The sequence below is a fragment of the Protopterus annectens genome, chromosome 17.part0 (genome assembly GCF_019279795.1).
Source record: "Protopterus annectens isolate FY-2018-M chromosome 17.part0, PAN1.0, whole genome shotgun sequence".
In the NCBI taxonomy this organism is placed as follows: domain Eukaryota; kingdom Metazoa; phylum Chordata; order Ceratodontiformes; family Protopteridae; genus Protopterus; species Protopterus annectens.
The window spans coordinates 104,281,301-104,297,647 of NC_056751.1; the positions used below are offsets into that span (position 1 = coordinate 104,281,301).

At 33.0% G+C, this 16,347-nt stretch overlaps 1 protein-coding gene across 1 annotated transcript in view; it reads right to left on the bottom strand.

The window, feature by feature from the left end:
• Nucleotides 1-16,347, bottom strand: part of LOC122791337 — an 848,919-nt gene that overhangs the window by 277,761 nt on the left and 554,811 nt on the right. The window contains exon 5 of the mRNA XM_044059051.1: nt 10,434-10,577. Coding sequence (XP_043914986.1) covers nt 10,434-10,577 — 144 coding nt within the window. The remainder of the gene's footprint in view (nt 1-10,433; nt 10,578-16,347) is intronic.

Sequence of the window (16,347 nt, forward strand, 5' to 3'; positions counted from 1 at the left end):
TAAAACAAATGAATGTAGTTTATGAAATAAAGTCTGTATGATTTGTAATTATTGTAGGTTTATTAATAATACAAACAACTTATTGCATCTTTACTTAAACAAGAATTTAATTGCAATACTGAACATCTTAATTATGATTTACATTGTGAGAGTATGTATATAAATACTAGGTATGATTGTTATCAAGAAAAGAGAGATAGAAAATGAGAGAATACTGATGTGATTAAACATCAAGTTAAACATAAAAATAGGTATAGAAGCATGTTACATGTAACAATTAAAAATAACATGCTAACTTATACATACATTTAAGTTTGTTAGGAAGAAATAATTAAAGAAGAGGAGATAGGAGGAATAAAAAAGAAGAATAAAAATGTAAAATCACCCTATTATTTATAAATTGACTTCTGACCTGAACCCTGGTACAAATTAAGGATTAATTTTAATTGAAAGAATAGAATGTTCTATTTTCTAATTTATGTTTGTTAATGCATAATTGATATCATAATGATAGTATGATACATAATTATTTACAACATAGCATGATTTTATTTATATATTAAATATTTTATAGAATAATTTATATATTATAGTTTTTTATTATATGTATGCATTTATCATATGTATAATACATATCAGCATTTTTTTTAGTATTATGATATTTTTTTCTTTGTAAGTTTATCTATATATGTTTATTTATGTTAGTTTATTGTTATTATGAATTTATTTATGTTTATATAGTATATGATATTTATGTAGTTAATGGATTATTAGAATAAGTAGTTATAGGAAATTAAAAATTATTTTTACAATTAAATTATTGTAAATTAAATATAAAGGTGTATTATTTAATATATATATTTTAATATAAACATGATAATGTGGTGTCACCTTGCCATTTGAAATATTACATTTTAATAAAAATATTATTTCATTTATTGAAATCTTTGATATATTTTGAATCATTGATAGATTTTATATTTTTTCATTAGCTTATTGTTCTGAGCTTATTGTTCTTTTGAATTTTATTTTATTCAGTTTGAACAGCAGCTATTTATTTGCTATAGCTATTTTTTATTAACTAAAATTTATTTTTCATATTTTTTATTTTGTAATATTATATCTTTTTTTTGTATTCAATCTTTCCATATATTCTGTCTTTATTAGTTTTATAGCTATCTATTTTTTATAGCTATCTATATGCATATTGCCATATTCTAAAGTTCTGAAGTTTTTAAACAGAATAAGTTTTTAAAGCAGCACAGTAATGAAGTTTACTTGCCAGATTTAATGTGTATTAATGGATTAACTAAAGGTTAGTTTAAATCTTTAAAATAAATATTTCAGAAATTTTCATTTAAATTATAAACATTAAACAAATTTATAAACATTATATTGTAATAACTAGTTATATTTATAAATAGAAAAGATAAGGTGTATCAGAAAAGAAGAGGTGTAGCATAAATATAGAAAAAAGCTATTTTATACAAAAAATCTATTAAATAAGCTATTAATATAAGTCGATAAATGATAAAAGAATGAATAGTTTTTAACTTTATAATATAAATTTTCTATAATTAATATTTTTTTAATACCTATTATTTTAGTATGATCTGATCATCAAACATTCAAAGTCAAGCCTAATTTTGGCAAAAAATTTTATTTAAGATGTCAATTGTAGATTGGAAACACAAGTTATAGCAAAGAAAGATACTAATACTATTAAAAAACACATTAAAAGCATTACAGCCAAAATTTAAAAACTCCATTAAGATTTATATAATATTGATACCAGTCAAAATCTATAGTCTCTGATTCATTTATTATATATCCATCAAGAGTGTATCAAGATCATGCATTCTGGAATTCTATGTCTATAAAGTAAATGACCTATGAAGTATATTAAAGTGATAGTTCTTGACTTATTATTTTAGTCACATTTTAAACATTAAATTGTTTCATAATATATACATAGCATAAAAGAAGGCATAAATAATTAATTTTATTAAAGACATCAGATAATTTATTTTAAGAATACTATATATTTTTAATCTAATAATACTAATATATATATTTTTAATTATATATATGGGATGTGCTCAAATGTTATTTTAAATGGTAAAATTATAAATTAAGTATATTATAAAAGAAAACAATGGGATAAGGATTTATTTGAGGGATAGGGAGAGAATTTGATAAAAAATAAACTATAAAAAAAAAAATAAAATGATAAAAAAAAATAAAAAACAAATAAAAAATATAATAATATAATAAAACATAAATTTAATAAATTAAAAAAAAAAAAAATTATAAAAGTAAAATTAAAAAAATAATAAATAAAATAAAACAAACTTGAAAATGATAATTAAATAAAAACAATTTATCTAGTTAATATTTATTGATAAAAGGTAAAAGTCACTGCAATAAAATATATCTTAAGAGTAACTTAGAATTAAAAAAAAACATTTTAATCATTAATAATGGATCAATCACCAATAATTACAATTAATTAAAGAAGAAAATAATAAAAAAAATTAAAAACTTAAAAAAAATTACAAATAAAAGGCATAGATAAGAAACTCTTTATGCTTTATAAATTTTTTTAAAACCAAACTACTTATGCACGCATGTTTTAAAAAAGTTTAAGATAGTTCAGTCTCTAGAACAAATTACTCATTATAATAATCTTCAATATTCTTATAGACTTGGTAGCCAGCTGAATGTAAACCTCTTATAGACTAGTTTCATTTAGACAAATGATTGAATGATTGCCAGTAAATATCTTGCTTAGTTCCAGCAATTTTTTTCTCCATTATTAATGATCAAACATAAAAACTAAAAAAATAAAAAAAACAAATTAAAATAAAATTATAGTAAAATTAATATAATATATAATAACATAATAATTTAATTTTAATTAATGTATACATCAATGCATGCTTTTTTTGCAGTTAATTTGGAATATATTTTTTTGGTCTTAGAAGAATGTAATTTTTCAAGCGGTTTTCTGGATACTAATGGAAAAAGCAAGACTGACTGGACCTTTTTCCTTAAATATTAGATTTTTGGTATCCCAACAAACCCAGCTGGCCAATCAGCGTGAAACTGGTCTTTGGGGGAATCATGGTATAATTAATAATAACTTTCTTTGATTATTAAAACATTATATTTTGGAAAATCAAAACCAACTAATTAACTCATCTTATATCTCCATGATATTGATCAATTGTAAAAATTATGTACACAAAAATCCAGAATATAAAGCTTACCTATTAAAATTCATGTAGCATATCCACAAAATAATTTAAGCGCATTCAAATTGCAATGACTACGCTTAAAAAAAAATCTAATATTTTGGTATCAGTTGATGGATAAAGAAAGTTACATTCTCCAGATTTTATCTTAAAAAAAATAATTTAAATAATGAAATGTGGTTAGATATTCAAAATTGTGGATACTCAATAGGGAACAGAGTAAACTTAATGTAACCATTAAAAAAACAGTTCCAAATTTTCTAGAACTTCTAACTATTTTGATGCATCAAACCATTACAGAAAAAGGGTTTCTATCTAAAATCTATAACATGATTAAAATAATTAACCCAAGTGATGATGAAAACAAATATTATCATCCTCTAAACAAAGCACTTCATCCTTAAAATGGAAACTGTTTTCTTTGAAATGTATGCATAAACCATTCATCCCATCATATAAAATAGAATTAATGTCTAAAAAGGATGTGGGATGCTTGAAATGTAAGTTGAACATCAAAGGAGATTGACAACATATGATTTATGAATGTATTGTAGTTAAATCATTTTGGAATAATGTTAATTATTTTTACAGGCTCTATTCAGCGATAATTTTGCATTGAATAAATCATTAATTTTATTCAGTACCCCAATTCCTTCATGTGTTAAAAATAAATCATTCTCTTCTTTGGAGTCTCTTGTCAATTGCAAGGAAAGTGATCACCAAAAATTGGAAAAGTGAATAGACTTCATCAATAAAATAATTTCGTAGCATTGCAACTGAAGTTTGCCATCTTGAACTATTGTCAACCAAGGAAAGAACAGGTAGAATCACCACTTCTTATAATTTGATTATGGAACTCAAGCAGCTGTTAACTAAGCAGTCATTGGATAATTAAAAATGAAAGACAATTTCGTTGACTAATTGAATTTTTCAACCTTTTTACTTTAGTTGACACCTTTGTAAATAGTTGGATTCATTATCTTTTCTTGCGTTGTTTGTTTTTCTTTCTTGTCTATTCAATGTCTATACATATTGTAATGTTACATTTTGTTATTCACTTTTAAATCCTAATAAAATATTTAGAGAAAAAGGGTTAGGCTCCGCCCATTGAAAGTTACATGGCAAACTTCCTGAGCTCCATTGGAGTGAATGAGTTAAATAAACTATGGAGAAGAAAACTAGACACAACGATATTGCAGTCTGCTGCAAACTGTGGGCCAGATTACAAAAGAATGTTGTGGACAGGCAGAGGTACTACAAGCCATAATAGAGGATGATCTGAAAATGCATCCCAGATGGCATCTAGCAAGATGATAAGCCAGACTACAGTTGTCAGATTTCTAACAAGGGAATCACTGGTATACAGGTTAGAAAGCTGGTGCATGTTGTGCACACTATGTGTGCACCATGCAGTCTGTGGGGTAACCTGGTACTGGTAGAGAAAAGTGTCTCTGTGTCTGGGTATACTGGCCTCTGGGACATCAAACACCCCACCCCATCTGCTCTTCAAGTGGAAGAGCCAAAAAAAAAAACTTCAGCTCTGCAAAACTGCAGGATGTCAATTGTCTGGCTTTGTTTACACCTAATCAGTTTCTTTAAAACTATAGCAATCAGCTTGCTACAAATGTAACAAGCAGTTGCTACAGTTTATACCCTGCACAAAGTGAATGGCATTCAGGTTCTAGTTAAAAAATAAAAATAAAAATAACAACTCTTTTGATCTGTAGCAAACTGATTGCTACAAATGTACAATTTATTACCAGCATGTAGCTCTACAGGCTCAGGTTTCAATTAAAAAGATATTTGTATTTATTTATTTACTTTTAAACTGTAGCAAAATACTTGCTACAATGTAACATGTAGTTGCTACATTTTAGGCCACACATGGAACATTACAGCACTCATAGGTGTCTGCAAATACAATACTGGCTTTTTAAAAGCTGGTATTGCACTAAAGAGTGAAACAAGTTGGCCGATATACTAAAATTTGCCATTTTTCCATTGTAGTGCAATCTCAGAGTTGGTATATATATATATATATATATATATATATATATATATATATATATATATATATATATATAGTGGAGGGTGTGGGGGTGTAGCCCCCCCCCAATTTGTTGGGTTTAATGTAATGTGTTTGTGTGTCAGTTGGTGTACTGGCCAACTAGTTTCTTTTCCTGGGAAAAATGATCGGTGATTTGAACATTTGATGAAGGGAAGTTCTCTGATGTCAGTTCGATGAATAACAGTTTGATGTAAGTAGATTTCAATGAAATAATATAGATCCGTTTGTATTTTGTTAGAGTTGGATGCACTGCTTATTTTAAGTAAAGTTGAATTAATTCTCACCTTAGTAACACATCACATACATAAGACTTAGATACTGTACACAGTGTATGAATCATTTACATTGTTATGCATATTTTTTTTTGCTTTTAATATTCTTTTAGAAATATTTAAGGATGTACAGTTATTATGTTACAGAGTACAGGACCTGTGCCAGTCCTTGAATCCACTGTTGAAGAGGATGATGCTCTTGACCACTTCTGGCAGATTCTCATCCATAGGACCAAAGATGGCAAGGGACCAGTACCAGGACCAGCACGCACCATTGTTCTTGTGGACTGCACCAGCCAGAAGACCTGTGGTACCAGATCCATTATATTGTCACCAATGTACTCCAGATGCAGATAATGGACATGATGGGCACATTCTTCCATGACATGGCACAGGCCATGCATGATTCCTTCCAGGAGATCATTTGAAACATTTGATACCATCAGGGAGGCCCCTCTGAAATATAACTATTGTCTACATGATCTACTCATGTAATGCTGCCACCAAGGTGTGTTACTAGATGGCTGTCTTTTAGTATTAAGCACACATTTGTGCAACATCCATATTGCAGTCATGCTTTTAAGATGTACTTCGTGATGCACATTTCACAAGTCAGGTTGTATGGGGCTATATATTATCACCATTATGTTATGTAATCATCAGACGCTGTTCTTTTTGCAGACAGTGTTATGGACATGCAGGAAAAATATTCCTTCACTCTGTACATGGCTTGCCTCATCTGAGTACTGTGGACCATTTCATTGTTATTTCTGATCCAGTCTGCCCTAGTATGTGACAGATATGTATGACACAGTTAGCAGTCTGTCAGTGTCACACAATTGTCCTGCTGGCTTTGATCACATGACTACATGGAAAGGTGATAATATAAACAAGTGTCCTACATTACAACAAAAAGTTTAATAACATTCCACACACTTACCACTGTATTGCCATTCTCCTGTGACTATATGCACATGGGTGATATATGTGTATATTTTGCACACCTTGGAGTGTCAATGTTTGTTTTTTTGTAAGCCTGTTAACATACATTACATGTCAGTATATTTGCTCTATTTGTGACATTGGTGTGTCATATGGCCCCATTAGCACTCTACTCTTGTGTGTGATGTTTAATTCTAATTTGTGTGTTATGTAGTACACAGTTTTCTTTTAATGTTCTGATGAATGCCTCTGGTGTTAACATCTGTAAAGCCTGTCTCCCGACTATATGGCATTAGTGACAAGGATTGACATTCCACAGTTTCTTTTGGAATTTCATTATGTTATTATATGAAGGGCACAGGTAATGACTGCCAGTATTATGTGGCCTGGGTATTATGGAAAACACCACTGTATTGTGCGTATAGATTCTCTTCTGATAGGTGTACACCTTTGCTGTGCATTACATGTTAACATATATATGTGGGTTTCATTATGTATACTACACCTGCATTGCTTTGTATATCTGTACATTGGTATGCCGCTAGCATTGACAACACACAAATCATCCCCTGTAATGCAATATTCTGAATGTGTAATTCTCCCACAAGTAGTGTGCCACAGCTGTGTATACATGACTGTCTTCTGTTCAGTAATACACATTTACATGATGAGTGTAATCACTGAATCTGCCAAAGATGTACATATTCTGTAGGAGAGTCTGACGCAGACATATAACTGGTGCTAGAGCCATGGCCTAAAACGCAGTGCAAAAATGCATAATTATACTCTTTGAGAAGATGACCACTCCTACAAACTACAGCATTAATAATATTCCCCTGAGAACAGATCCAGTGGTAAAGGACTTGGGAACTCAGGTTGACAGTAACCTGAACTTTGATCATCATGTGTCCATGGTGATGAGAAAATCCTTCTGCATAAAACAACTTATTAGTAAAGGCATGGAATCCAGATCTAAGGAGATCATAGTACCACTATGGTCAACTCTCATTAGTCCAGTAATTGAGAACAATCCATTCTTTGGCATATACCCGACCAGACTTTTGCAATAGTTATAGTGGTCACAGAGGTTCCTCACTAAAAGAATACAGGGTGTAAGAAAACATGTCCTATGCGGGTTGCCTCAAAGTCCTGTCATTGTACTTGGTCTCCTACACTCTACTGAGGGCCAATCTATACTTATTCCACAAAGCATTCTCTGATTTGGTCCTGATGGATCTGCTACCGATTTGCAAGACAAACAGCACTAGAATTACCTGGTAAATGGACCTGAAGCTTGTCTGTGACATAAACAAAACATATTGGGAGGACAGGTAAGTGTCTCATACAGTACCTATTTTCCCCATTCATGTAAAGGAGAGCTCTTCCCTAAGCCTATTCAAACATAATTTGGCCATATAGATGGAAAATTGCAAATTTACCCTTGACTTGTCATGTGTCCCTCATGGATAGGGGCAACTTGTAGATGCCCTAAATCACAGACATATGCCAAAGCTATTGTAATCCTTGGGCATTGATAACTTTTCTGCATGTACCTTGCTGGGGGCTTGCAGTCCACCTTGTGTTGGGAACACATGCATGTGTAATATTTTTAGTTGGATATGTTTGTACCTGCTTTTTTGTGCATGCATTTCCTCACTGCTGTGGACATATGTTGTCTGTTCCCCTTCCCTTTGTAGCTTTTGTCTTTATGTTACAAGTATACATGGCATATGTGTATGTGTAACTTTCTGTAATGTATCATTGTTGAAATGTAGGTGTACTGGGCTTATAAGACATACGTTTTGCCACCATGATAGGCTGTAATACACATGCAATGCATATCCACACAATGCTGTGATTATTGTGATGTTTCCAACTGTGTTCATGTTTTACTTGTGTGTCATGCATTCCCCAGACATACTATTAATATGTTATTAACTATACTGTTATGCACAGGCTTACATACCTTAATTTGTATTACTCATATGTTATTCAGTAAAGTATCTGTAGCACCATGTGGTTTCAACATGGCAATTTCACATTGTATGTCATTAATGGAGATATAAGTGATGAGCCTTCTGTATGCTTGGCTTGTGTGGTATCATTGCATGTCACATATCTACACTGCATTCCTGAGCACCATCTGTATTGCCTCTGTCATACAATGCCTAGTTTGATGTCATGATCCCATTCCTCCTTTCTTACTATGTATTAGTGGTATATCACATAGCAATATTACTCATTCGCTGCACTACTGCTGCCTGGTACTGTGTTTAGTTGTTTGCCTGTTGCATACAGAATGGGAGGTTCTAATCTGACCTCCCCTGGTGGTATGCTCCTACATTTCCTTTGATGGATTTGCTCAGCCTTAATATTTCTTGGCTTACACTTACACTGCCAATAGCCTAGTGGATGATGATGTTTTATGTTCATTGTGTACTGCAATGCCAGCAAACCTCATTTAGTGTTCTGCTTTATGTGCCTACTGTTAGTCGTTCTCCTTTTGATATGACATCTCTGCACTGCTTTATGCATTGGCATGTAATGTATTATTGAGGTGCACCATGGAAGGTATGCATCCCTACCCTGTTTGTCATCTTTCTGTAACCCATGTTGTACAGTTCATATATGTACTGTCTGCGTACCTCATCTATCCTTTATGTATATTACCAACCTTTATTTATCTATCATGTGCTGTCCTCCTTGCTGTACGTTTGTATCAACACTTTCCCCACCTCATTTTTCCCCATCTTTTTCATACCTTCTATTCTAAAATAAATAAATAAATAAATAAAAATGAGGCCCATTTCTACCAAAGAAAAATGCTAGTGCTGCTCTGTTTCTCCCTTTGACCTTCTTATTCAGTCATCCCTCTTGTGTGCCCCTGTTCTTCACCCTCAACCCACATAAGCTTTATCACCCTGTTTCCTTGTGTGTGTGTGTGTGTGTGTGTGTGTGTGTGTGTGTGTGTGTGTGTGTGTGTGTGTGTGTGTGTGTGTGTGTGTGTGTGTCTGTGTATGTGTGACATCTGCTCCCCACACATGTCCTACACCAATTGTTAGCTGAAGTTAGCATTCACAATGTGGGCATGAGTGCCACTTCATTGTAATTAATATTTTTTTATTTATTTATTTTTTGCAGATTACAACTGATTCCACAGATGTTTATGAATGTGTGTGCATATATGTGTCTGCATTTTACAATGATATCTGTAACATATTATGAATATTTGTGGTTTTATAGCACTATTGCTTAATACACAGTTCTCTACTGCTAATTTTTTTCCATATGTTGTTGACATGTTATCTTGACTTTGTCACAGAAGTACATTGCTAATGGCCATGTATCACATTAGGGATAATTTTTCTTTGGAATACGATTTTGCAATACCTGACTGCAGTTGCTCTGACTTCACTGGTGATTTGTTGTGTCTGAATTGCACTAAGATATGTTCATTAGACCGGGATACATACATGTTACTTGACTTACCACAAACCTTGCACAGAACTCAATACACTCAGCCACGTCGATCAAAGCTTTCAAAATCCAGCCCTGAGTCTTCATTGCGCAAAATGTTTATGCATCCAAGTTCAGGGTTATACAGTTAGCTGAATGCATAATATATATATATATATATATATATATATATATATATATAGAGAGAGAGAGAGAGAGGGGGGACCAACAGCAACAGCATTTCTTTGGTAGTGAAAACTACATGTTCTTTCTCCTTTTATCAAGACAGTCTCTAGCACAAAATTATCTCAGCTATTGAAAATTCTTCTCACACTCATGCCAGACTTCAAGGCCTGACATTGAAACAGTGGATGCTCTTAACAGGAATGGGAATGTGCAGTGTTTCAGCTGGTGGTTCTCTGAATTAATTCAGTTGCTTACCTTGGTTTGTTTCATCAATGTTTCGTAATAAAACTATGGAGAGCTGAGCCATTTCTTCAGCACTTTTGTCTGGGTATACATTTTGTAGCAGATTCTGAAGTGCTTCCTGATCTAAGGTGGTAGAGGCAAACACCTGGAAAAGACCTGTAATAGAGGTTCAAAATTAGGCTAAATATTGTTTCCTGTACCCATGATATTAAAAATAATTATTTGACATTATACATGTTGTATTAATTGCTTTTTAGAAATTATAGAACAAGAAAACCCATTGTAAAAATATTGCTTTATTGCAAAAATAGCTCTCCAAATATACCGGTGCTGTACAGATAGAAATAAAGCACAAAATGACAGCAATGTGTGATTTAAAGGGAAGTAAAGAATGAGTGGGGAAAGCAACAATTCACTAAAGGTGCTCTCCGATATTTCTGCACGCCATCTCAGACACCTTCCCTAGTACAAATAGCTATCTAAACATTTCACATTCACAAAGTAAACTGCAATGCCTCAGCCCAGTATTAAGTAGTTATTTTTTTCTGTAAAATAAAATTCCATTTGAACTAGGTTGTTTTTGGTGCTTAGCCATTGATATGCAAACCAAAATACAATATACAAATAAACACACACACACACACACACACACACACACACACACACACACACACACACACACACACACACACACAGACCCACACTACATGCACACATACATACACACACACGCACACACACACATGCACTAACACACGCACACACACGTGCACATACACACGCGCGCCCATACACACACACTCACACCCACACTACACACACACATACATAGACACACACACACACACACACACACACACACACACACACACACACACACACACACACACACACACACACACACACAAACACGTATTGATGGGCTATTTGGAGAATGCATATTCACCTATACCATGCGCACCTCTCAAATGTACCTCATTATGAGGACTGTTCCTCATTTGTGGTCTTAAAATGTTCATTTTCCTTGAAGTTCCACATTGAAAAGGTCTGTCACACATTCAGTGTTAGGAATTTTTTAAATGATATCCATGGTAAATACAAATGAATCCTATTAATTCATTAAAAGTTTTTTTTATAAGTAAAGATAGCACATTTTATCCATCATATGAGTTTTTTTAGTTGAAGTTGTTAGTAATGTATTAGTAGACCCAATGAGAATATTAAATGATTATACAAAACATCCTATAACACAGCAGTATAATCAACTATTTAAATATAGGAATCAGTAGAGTACATATTCATTATTTTTAAATGTTGACAATTTCATTTATGCAATCAATTTACAAAGCATTACAACACAACCATTTGTTTTCACTGATAATCAAAAAATAACATACATCAAAAAGAAACATCCATTTGGAATCAATTTTACTTTTTAGTAGCTTGTACTTCTTTGTCAGACTTTACATTGTATCAAAACTTTAAAAATAGATGGATACAAAGAAAGACACTCTCAGCATAATATATAATACCCTTAAAATTATTATTCATGACTCAGATACCCTTTCCATGTGCAATTTCCAAGGCATCCTTTTTAATATTTTTTATGGTATCTTGACACATGATGATGAACTTTACATTTCTTCTATCTCCTTCATAATTTGCTTGATATTTCCTGGCATAAGTAGTTCCTTTCCTTTCCAACTTTTGGTGATTATTGTTCTTCACAGCTAGAAATAACAAGGCCAACAAAACCCTTGCCCCTTTTTACTCTGTTTTATCAAAACTGTTTATCCAGACATTCCCAGACCAAATAACATTTATACACGTTCTGTATGCCCCTTTAAATTGATCTAATTTAGGACATTGTCAAAATAAATGTATACAGTTCTATATTATATCATCAGCATATCTCCAACAACCAGGTGTAACATATGAATACATTCTACAGATTTCTGTGGGTGTGTAAAATGCTTACTGAGTTATTTCCAACCAAGAAATATACATTTCTTTGCTTTTGCAACATGTTTGGGGGCTAGGACAATTCTTTCCCAATCTGCTTGAGTAATTTTAGTGCTTACCTGTTCCTCCCAAATAATGTCACCTTCTTCTTTTAACATTTTAAATAATTTATTTTTTAACTCCCTTTTTACATGGATGTCCTTGCCTATTTTCTTTCCACAAAATAACTAATTTCAGTCACTCATCCCTTTGGATTGTGTATAGTGTCACACTGTCAAGCTTATATATTAGTTTGTTGCGTAATTCTCTGTTTATACCATAGTAGTCTAATTCCCTATCGATATTTTGCTCCCATGTCATTATTCTTCCTCATCTCATTAATTGCTGTTGGTATAGTAAGCCCCTACAAACCGTCGGATTTATGGAAAGTTCTGTTGCTTGCAGCCTCTAGACTGATAAAATTTCTGATGGAGTCAACTTATTCAATCAATGTGTAGTGTTTGTCACTTCAATGAGTTTTTTTTACCAACTTTATTGGCTACACCATCAATGCCTCTCTGCCCTTCTTCCTGTCCACATTTCTATCCCTTAATAAATTATGCATCCTCTTGATTCCTCACAGTTGTTGTATAGGATGGTTTCCCATCTAGAGTGGTGATTTTTTTAATGATATCTCATGTAATTTTTAAGCCATGATGTCTTACAATAAGCCTCAAGGTTATGGACTCCCAACTCTCCTGCTTATGTTGGCAAAGTTATAATGTCCCATGTCATCCAAGGTTTTTCTTCCTGTACTTTAGTGCTTTTTCTCACTTAAAAAAAAGAACCATCTGAGGGAGTGACAAACCCTAAGACATATATATTACTAGCATCACAGCAAACCATTGGATGGCCTGAACTCTCTGGGTCACATCTAGACAAATATTCTTTCATTTCCCATAAAGATCTTTTACTTTACTTTGAATTGTCTCCACTGTTAGAAAAAGGACAATGCCCCTTCAATTGTGTCTTTAAATTTACTCCCAAGTAAACTAATTGACCGGAGTCACTCAGAAAATGTCACTCTTCACACAGCCTATCCCTAGGTGAATAACTAAACTTTATAGCTTTACTTTTTGTGTAGTTATCTTATATCAAACAATTTTGTCATATTAGTAAAGTTCCTGGAATATTACTTCCAAATTCCTATAAATATTTGTAAGCTAAAGAAGTAAGTCATCTGTGTATAGTTCCAGTTTGTGAGTAAATGTCTGCAAGTCATAACTTCTCACTTGTATCTGCTTGAAACACTTCCCAAGGGTTCACGATAAATAAGTGAATAGAAGAGAGGAAAGAGGACACCCCTACTTAGTGCCTCTCTGCTTACATGTCTTGAGGCATTTTAATACAAAGATTTTATTAAATGTTCCCACCTCTGAGAAAAGCCCATCACTCTTATTACTCCAAATGAATGCTGCCAACAAACCCTGCCAGATGCCGTTTTGGCATCCAAACGTGCAAGCAACAATTTTTATTTGGTTTTGTTGTCATCTCCCAACATATTTTTTAATGAGTTTTCATTGATGATTCTACCTGGTGCAAAACATCTCTATTCCAGATCAGCCAACATGAGGAGGATGCAAGTTAATATTCTGCAACTAGTGCAGAAAATAATTTACAATTCTGGTTAAGTATCAGTATTGGTCTATATAATTTATCTTTTGAAGGAATCACACCTGGTTTGTGAATAACCATTATGATAGCTTATTTTTATGTATTCATGATTTATCCAGTGACCAACATATAATTACCTAGATTAGTAATGCCCTTAATAAATGTGTCTTTAAACATTGCATATATTAGTAATGGTACACCATCTGGTCAGGGTGTTTTACTGCTGTTTTGATTTCTTAATATTGTTTCCACTTCATCCTCTGTATATCTTGCATCAAGCAGTTCCTCTGATCCAGGTCTAACCTTTTTAAGAGGAGCTTGCTTAGAATGACCCTTATTCCCTCCCAATCTACCTCTGTTTCATATAATTGTTCATAAAAATGAGCAAAATTTCTAAGTATATATCCAGATTTCCCATAAGTCTTGCCTGTCTTTTGATCTATGATCATGCATATTCATATTTGTAGCTTCTGATGTTTAAGTCTTGGAGGTATTTTTGAATTTCATGTGTTGTTTAAAAATATAACACTAAGAGTCCCCTTAGCTTGGTAGACCATGTGACCTAGCATTTTTATCTGTATTGCCCTGTAACTCCGGTATTTTGAGTTCAGCCCATTCTTTTTTATGAATCCAATATTTTTGTGCCTTCAGTTGCTTTCCAAAATTCTTTAGATCTCCCTTATACCCATCTCATGCTTTTATTATTTATTTTCCTTTTTTTGTGGAAAGGTGATCACTATTGGAAAAAACAGCTCCAGTTTGCTTTTCAATTCTTAACATTGAGAAAAATACAAGTTAACTCCCCAATTTTTCTCATAACCTTTCTTGTCACCATACCCTCTTATGAACAAGGGATAGTGGCCGGATAAAGAAATAGGATATGTATGAAAACTCTGACTAAGATATATATGCTCCTTCCTAACTATGATTTAGTGTACTACTGAATATTATTTATACCTGCAATAATCATTATGCCAGCTTATTGTGAGCTCTATGACCAGCATGCACCTCATCAGTGGAAAAAACTTTTCCCTGCTTTCTGCCCAGAAAATCATCCTTTCCTGTGCTGCCATGCACTCTCTTAATATCTCTTAATATTCTAGCCATAGTTTGTTGAGTAATCCCTGTTGTATATATAGATTTACAATCATGCATAACACTCCCTCTAGCTTCCTGCTTCCCTTTTCTTGCTAATTCAAATCTGCTCACATTGTCATAGAAATAATAGAAATCATAGAAAATAGAAGGTAAATGGGACATGTGGCCATTTGTCGGTACCCACTCTTGGACCTTCATCTCTTCAAGAAGAGATAGGCCAGTCATGTTGGGAATGGACTTGTGTATACTCATTCTATTGTTTGACTCATTTTAAAAGAAGATAGTGTGTCATATTGCCTGATCTGGAATGAAAGTTTGTTTCACAGAAGTGGCAGTAATTTTGTGATGACTCTGTCTGTTTAGCCTGATTTGTTTATCTTCTGAAGCAGTTTCAGATCCCTGCTTCTAGTGTTCACTAGACTGATTTGTAGACATATAAAAGGTCTTGGCCTGCCAGATCTCTAATGACATGAAAAGCAAGGCACAATTCATCCCTAAGGAATCTATAAGGATGCTGAATACAGGGACAGAGCCTCCAGCCTCTCCTAGTGGGTCAGGTCTTTTAGGCCCACAATCTTTTTTGTTAGGAAACTATGGGGTCTCTTCAGCTGCCTGACATGTCTACTAAGCTAAATCCGAAAAGGAGCACTGTATTCTAAGATGGGCCTGACTATGTGGTTAATAAAGAGGGGTAAGAACTTCTTTGGATGAAGAGGAAATACCCATTAAAATCAGTTGTGCCAGTTAGAAGGATTTCCCAACCACTATTGCAATACAATTATTAAAGGAGCCGATATTATCTACCCATGTTCTAAGGTCTCTCACAACATCTTTATTTTGGAGTGGGGAGCTGTCTATACTGTAAGCTAGGTTGCAATATTGCACTTTTTAGCATTTAGTTTTAGCCTATTTATTTATTTAATTTATTTTGCATTTTGTTGTCCGGGATAGTCCAACTGGATAAACTTCCATTTTCAGTGGAGGCCTGGGGAGAAAAGCTCCATAGTATATGCTACATAGATACTACGAAGAACTTTATCATATATACATATATATCACTTTTCCAATTTCCATACAGGCTTACATTCTTTAAAAGGATATAACATCACTCGGTCCCACAATTTAATACAAAGCTTTTGGATTATTAACCAAATAACTAAGATATAGTCACTTAGAGGCAAGACGTCCACAAAAGGCACACAGTTGAGGGGGT